Raw genomic sequence first — 7,425 nt, forward strand, 5'->3', positions numbered from 1 at the left:
TAAAAACACCGCTCTGCCTGCATAGCATCACTTGAGAAACGCCCAGTTGAAGCTAGCTCAGCGACTTTTTTTTTCTTTCGCTTTGTTCTCCGATTGGCCTCTTTCCTCGCCAACATCAACGACACACCCTTTCCACATTTCCGCTACGGAGACTCGCATTCACCCTTTCTCCCTCACCTTCAGTGTTGCAACCGCGTCCACATTGAGCCCCTTATCGAGTTTAAACACTAATTTTACTCTCCGCGACTGCGCATCGCGATCAGCTGTCGACTACGGTACACGAGTTAGATATGCAGATTGCGTTACTGTAGTTCTAGATACGGGAATGGCTTATCTGATCGAAATTTTTTACCGTCGCCGCCGCCGCCTCGTAAAAATGTCTGCCATCTTGGCTGCGCTGCGGCGGCTGGCTGTTACCCGACGGTTGGGGGGCCCTCGGTAATCCAGAGCGACGCACCACGTCGGCGCATTCGCCGGTGTCCGTTCCGAGTCGAAAAATGCTGGCGAGGCACTTGAATGCGATTGCGCAGAGGCAAAATTCCACGCACTGTTGAGAGCAGTTTCAATGGCCACCACCGCAACAAGCGCGAACCACCGCTGCAGCTTCCTCATCTTCGTCACATCTGTGTTGTTGCGCGACAAAAATTATATAAACAATGTCAACACTCAATAATCACGCATATTAAATATCTTAAGAGCAAAAATGCTCAATACATGTGATAATAAAGCAGATTCAACGTCTTTAAAACAAATTGTTGCGCACCATTTCTTTGGAACTACATTTTGCAGCGGCAGTGGCGGCGTAACACAACCAACCAAACTGGAAGGCAAACGGGCGCGTGGGCATTTCCGCGCCGCCCGTCGAGCTGTGCACAACGCATCAGCAGTTCGAGAGACAGCCTGGTTCGGACGTCGATTTATTTTTGTGTTTTCCATAACCCGTTCAGATGACTGCGGATTTTTCATTTCTGGATTACAACGTATTAGATGTGAGCATTTTTTGAGCGTGTCATGGGCGAAGTGCAAACGCCTTGCGAAGACCTTGTCGTTGGGGGCGCTCGGGCGCCAGACGGCGAGCAGACGACAACCGGAAACGAGCCCTCTACCGGAAGTTCTCCCGAGACTGTTGCTCCATCTACGGACTTGCCCAAGAACCTTGATGTTGAAGAGCAGCGATGCGAGGAGCAGGAAGGTGGTCCTGGGAAGCTCGTCCGTTCCAACTCTTTCGGTGGAAAGAAGAGAAAGAACCGTCGTGGGAAGACCAAAAAACGCAAGTGGAAACCTTATTATAAACTCTCTTGGGAAGAACGCCGCGAACTCGAGGAGCGCGAGTCGCGTCGCGCCAACCGGATTCGACAGCGTATGTTCGCCCACGGTCAGCCGGTGGCTCCTTACAACACGACGCAGTTCCTTATGGAGGACCACTGCGTGCAGGAGCCGGACTACGAGAGCATGAACGGCCACCACCGGCATCGCGAGAACAGCATCAACGACAGCGTGGACAGCTCGGACGAGTTTTACAGCTCGCCCGAAGACGAAGAGGACTTCCTGCAGAAGCAGTTCAGCGAGGCCTACGAGGACGTTCATGCCGAGAGGCTAAACTCGATGAGCAAGGCGGAGCTTGTTCAAGAGTACCTGCTACTGGAGGAGCGTGTTGAGGAACTGGAGCACAAGTTGAAGGAGGCTCGTGCTGCGCGTGCCGATGCACAGACTCAGACGGGGTGTGTCGACGCGCGACCGCCGGCCACCGACTCCGTGGAACAGGCTCAGCAGAAGATGGCCGTGTTTCGCGACGAGATTCGAAAGCTCGCCGACGAGAACGCTCTGGTGCGCAAACACAATCGGGCGCTTCGCGAGGTGCTGGACACCAGTCCGGCCGAACTGTCGGCCTCGTGATTTCACGTCCACTCTGTTTTGCTTTTCCCCGGTGTGTACATACGGCACTTTCATTTTGGATTTTTTTTTCACATTGAAAAGAAATCTGATCGCACTCATAAAACATCTCAGCGCGCGCGTCTTGGCTGAACTTTAGTCTCTCTCTCTCTCCTGTCTAGCCGTACGGGTAAGAGTGCTTTACAGGGGCACTGCTGCGGCCTTTCAGGACTTTTTTTTTTTTGCTATGGTGAATATGTTTTCCTTAATAAGTGTGGGCAAATTTTTTTAAAGCCTCTTCTTTTCTAGGTAAGTGCTTAGTTTATTATTTAATAACAATCTAGTTTTGGTTATTTTGTGGTATTTCGCTATGATCGCTTACTGTTTTGTGGACGTGCGGTCATCTAGTGGAGAAATCGGTTCGAGCTTAGAGGATTCGGGTTTTCTGCACCACACGTGCCACTTGATAGTGTGTGGTCTTAGCCATGTGACCACCTTCCACTACTGATTGCTGCGAATAGTTACTGAAGCCGCCCTTACCGACTTTCCCGTTTTGTTTACGGTTTGAGTTACTAACGGTCGAGTTTTCCTAATTTATTAAGGGGCACTTGTTATCTCCGCACCCGGAGCAATATGCTTTAGCATTGATAATGAACCGTTCTAGGACGTGCTCACTCACTGAGGATGAAGAATTGTGTGGTAGCACTCGGCGACTTTAGCAAAGCGAACTTGTTGAAGGTCAAACCGTGCATAAAAAAGTGATATGAAAAGCAATGTCCCCAACATCTACGAATGCCAACGGCCTTGAAAGTTTTCGATAATTGGTATTATATGCTCTTTACACGGTAATGAAGCTGTGCGTTATTGCAAGTATTGGAAATATGACGGGTCCGTTAAGAGGTATCTATGTATGAAAAAGCGGCAACATTAAAATGCATGTAGATGGTGAATTCGGTTAGTAGAAAGTAGTAATATCGTTTGGGTTATGATGTGGATCGGCAGGCGGCGCCTCGTTTGCATGTGTGCGTGTATGAACCACAAGCAACCATCATTCACCTTAGTTAATAAGCTTTGTCTTCGCCGCGTATACGAGAAACGAGTGGGCAGAGTTACCGTGCTAGGATTAGCAGAACCTTAAGACGTTTGGCCAAGGAATAGGACGAATGAGACGATCATGGGGCTGCTATGATCTCACTGCGATAGGAACTTTGTGTATGCGAGTTTTTCGGCGTCCTTACCTAAACACTTCCACGTAAGAAAGGGGTGGCGGAAAATCTTCGACTGCGTAACCTAGTATAAAGTCGGTTAAGAGTTCTTGCTGTGTCCAACTTGTCGTCTGCTACGTTGCTGTTATTAACGCACATTTCACAAGTGAGCTATCGTCCATTACAACGATTACGTTCTTATTGTTGCGTGAAACGTCGTAACATGGTAGTCGGCACATCTGAGCGATGAGAATATATACATGAGGGTTTGAGAGGCTGTCCGGCATAGCTTTTATTATCTGCCGCTGCTGGAAATTCAGATGACGATTGTCGTCTGTGTTCTGTAAGTGCTTCCGGCAGAATTGGAGATATATTCGAAGTTGTAGTATACTGATAATAGCACCATACAGCCGCCGTTGACCTTTGGCGTCTGTCACTTTGTGTTAACATAACGCTTCCACAGCCAGTCTTGCAACAGTGACAGACGACGTAAAAGGAGCCGAGTATGGCGTCTGCTAGGGCCCGCGTTGTCGTTTGTCGATAAAAACTGTTTACTAGCATTAACCATTGGGTGAGTTGGTACGAATGCGTGCATGTAGAATAGTGCCACAAAGATGACGAAAAAACAAAGTATCACTTGTCTTTAAATTTCATCTGCTGTTTTGCACCATTCCAAATCCATGAAAGACTGTTTAAATTGTGTTCTGAGGAAAGCGATTTATAAACATACAAAGTCTGTAAAAAAAAAAAAAACTTCACTGAACCAATGCGGTCAAAATACGCGAAAAATACTTTAAATGTGTGACGTCACACTGAAGTTGAAGGGCTCAAGTTGAGGTGCGAAATTTAAACACGAATCTTTGACCTTTATTTTCCCCTTTCAATGAATATCTCCTGACGGCGAAGTTAACGAGAATAGAGGTCTGGAAGAATAACTTATCTGCCTAAACTGGTTTACTGTTTCATTTCAGCATCCCTTGAAAAAAAATCATCCTAAAAGATCATCGTAGTCCCCCTCTCCCGCTTTACTCCGCGTCACTTTAAGCACCAACTCGGGCTTTGGACGAGCGGGAAAATAAATCGCGAATACACGTTCCTCGCTCAGCCGTGAAATCGAGTGACCTCTGCGATGCTCTCGCGCCGCCTCATTGTTCTTCGGGCATCGTCTAAGAGGTGATCATAATCGCGTGTCGTCCCTCATTTTCTCTTCTCCACCAGGGACGAAGAGAATGCGAAATAGCTTCTTGGCGCATGCGCAACGAGGCTTCAGCGCGTTAATAGAGCAAAGCGGGTTCAGGAAGGAGGGGTTGTTTAGCGGGGAAGCAAGGAGGCGCGCATCGCAGGGCGCGGCGGCGAGTTGGTAACGGCGAGTAGTTTGATTTATTCATCGTCGCAAGGGCGCAGGGCCTGCGGTTATTCCCGCCGCTTTCGTGCCGAGGCGGCGGTGCGTCATCTTGAAGTTGTTCTCTCGCTCTTCTTATTTGTTTGTCAAGCCCCTCGGAATATTAGAGAAGGGAGGGGTCGTCACTGGGAAACAAGCGTGTAAAGAGAAATCCGAGCGGATCGAAGGAAGGAGTTTGCTTTCGCGGCTCTTCCAGGCTCGCGAGGCTTTCTTCGGAAAGGAAGAGAACGGTGATCACCTGTGACGTCTTCGCAGGAAATGAACTGAACGGTACACGAACAATGGCGGGATTAATACCGCGTTGTTGGGACATAAGAGCAGAACAAACCGGTTTGGTAGGCTCGGTTGCAGGAGCTTCGCCAGAATTTTTATTTCAACGGATGTGGGTGCGGCGATCTCTGCGAGTATACGCTGGTGTGCGTGTGTGTGTTCTCGAATACGCGCATGTATTTATATACGCAAATACGAACTGAAAATTATGGCGCACCCCCTTCTAAAGGGGCATTCAGGCACTCTAATTCGGGGGTAGACGCGGAATTGCGGACCGCCTGGCAACAACGTCACGGATTTGCGAGGGCGAGCAACGTCAGGTGCAACGCTGCGGAAGCTATGCGAGAAGTTCGGCCAGCAAAACGTATAACGTGTCATCTGATTATTATAGAGCTGTTGCATCCTCGCATTTCTTAGTACTCCCCTTAGTGCTCCCCACACGCGACAGGCGAACAGAAAAAAAAAAAAAAGCCGAGTGAGCAAAAAAGAGCGCGGGTACCGAATGACCCCGTGGTCTATCCTGCACTGACACTGGAAGTCCAGGTAGCTGCCATAGTGATCTACCTGGAGTAGGGAGCCTGTATGTGACGTCACGTGAAAACTAAGCTACACAGCCACACAATATCAGACATTCAACGGCGTTTTGTTTACATCTTCTGTTACTTCTCGCCGTTAAAAAGAAAGAAAAATTAAATTATTTGTGGTAAGGACACCGTACTACTTTTTGTTGCGAACGCATCAACTGCAAGAAGTATCGCTAGCTTCCGCAACGCTGCACCTGACGTGTGAAACAGAGACTCATTAGTCTAAGGTGGTGTTCGTGTACACCCCATAACAAAGAAAAACGAGCCCTGGCCGTTTCGCTAACGGCAGACAAGCAGCCCTCGTTGAAAAAAAAGTCGGTTCTCGCGGTGTTTTAAAACACTCCCGCCGGAGGGCGCTGCTTCGTTTGCACGCACCTGCAAGCATTCCAGGCGTACCACATGTGATTGCACATGACAACAGGAAGAGAGAGAGAGATAATGGAGTCTACAGTTTATGCGTTTTTGAAGCGAAGCACACCGTTGCAGGGACCGTTTTGGTATGAGCGCGCCGCATGTGCGTATCCCTAAAATATACGAGGCTTACGTGTTACTTTGCTTTTCCTGGTTTAATTTTACTTTGTTTTAGCTCGCCTGTGGCACTCAGTACTGTTCGCTAATGACCTCTTTCAACTCTAAGAGAAATCAGAATGGGCAATAACGAATCAAGAAAAACAAAAGCAATGCTAGACAAAAATTGCCGTAATGACGTTGCATGAAGACATGCAGTATTGCTGTAATAACAGTAAACAGTCGACATATTTCGGTAGTATAGTCGAAGGAAAGTGTAACGTTAGGCGCTTGTTTCTTTTCTGATGCACAATATTAATTAGAACTAACAGACAATAATACCAGGCAAAGTATAGGGGATATACCATACTTTTCCTGGCATTATTGTCTGTTAGTTATCGAATTCGGTATTAGCCGGGATTGAAGCGGCACTTGAAAAGTTATTCACTGCCAGCACTGTGCCGAGCAAACTCCCTGCTGAAATTCGATCAGTAATTGGCCATATTTCGTCAATTAAAGAACGTATAGTGAAACTGACCCAGGAAAGAGTTGCGTTCAGTATTCACTAATTAACTTCTACTTTGTAATGTACATCTTTATGATTACGTTTAGCGAATTGCGAAGTGGATGATGATACGTGAGCTGCCCCGCCGCGGTGGTCTAGTGGCTAAGGTACTCGGCTGCTGACCCGCAGGTCGCGGGTTCGTATCCCGGCTGCGGCGGCTGCATTTCCGATGGAGGCGGAAATGTTGTAGGCCCATGTGCTCAGATTTGGGGGAACGTTAAAGAACCCCAGGTGGTCTAAATTTCCGGAGCCCTCCACTACGGCGTCTCTCATAATCATATAGTGGTTTTGGGACGTTAAACCCCACATATCAATCAATTATGATACGTGAGCTCACCGGCTCATTGAACAAGAGAGGATGTCACGTGATGACGACATGGTGACGTCACGAAGACTTGCTATTTGTGACGTCATAAATCGACGTCATCCCACGATAATTAGTTTTTTTTTTTCCTTTTGCATCACTGGCGTTGGCGCTTGATGAGTCATGTGGGGGGCTTCGCCTTTAAAACTGTCTGCCGTTTTACGTATGAAAACCGCTATGTTGAGGCATATGTGACAGAGCTGTCCGGAATGTGCGCCTAAATCGAAGCATGCACGGGTCCCCTGGCGATTCCCCTCCGTTGAAATGCGGCTGCTGTGGCGGGGATCGAAACCGCGTTATTCGGGCAGCAGCAGGACGCCGCAACCGTTGCACCATCTTGGATAGGTGGTGATTGACTAAAATGTTGCATGGCAAACTTATGTCCTAAGTACTTAACTTATGCAGCGGGTTTTCGTGCGCGTCATGTTGAGATTTTGGAGCAAGTACCTTACACGGCTGTATAGTAACAAACCGCAAAAGATAAAACGAATGAACCTCATTGACGTGACTCCAGAGTTAGGACAAGCTCGAGCGAGTTCAGAACATGGCTGCAAGATACGTTATCGGTAGCTATGAGATAAACCTTAGCATTACTGCTACAAAGGAAATTGGAGCTTCTAGAAAAAAAAAAGACAAATTTTGCGCTTGAAGCTTTT

General features: G+C 47.9%; 1 protein-coding gene across 1 annotated transcript; it reads left to right on the plus strand.

Annotated features, from left to right (window-relative positions):
• Nucleotides 1-832: 832 nt before the first annotated feature.
• Hexim (Hexamethylene bisacetamide inducible) lies at nucleotides 833-2,026 on the plus strand. The gene has a single exon (XM_037423360.2). The coding sequence runs from the start codon at nucleotides 1,012-1,014 to the stop codon at nucleotides 1,894-1,896; it is 885 nt and encodes a 294-aa protein (XP_037279257.1). The 5' UTR covers nucleotides 833-1,011; the 3' UTR covers nucleotides 1,897-2,026.
• Nucleotides 2,027-7,425: the final 5,399 nt, after the last annotated feature.

The sequence above is a fragment of the Rhipicephalus microplus genome, chromosome 4, assembly GCF_043290135.1.
Source record: "Rhipicephalus microplus isolate Deutch F79 chromosome 4, USDA_Rmic, whole genome shotgun sequence".
Classification (NCBI taxonomy): Eukaryota; Metazoa; Arthropoda; class Arachnida; order Ixodida; family Ixodidae; genus Rhipicephalus; species Rhipicephalus microplus.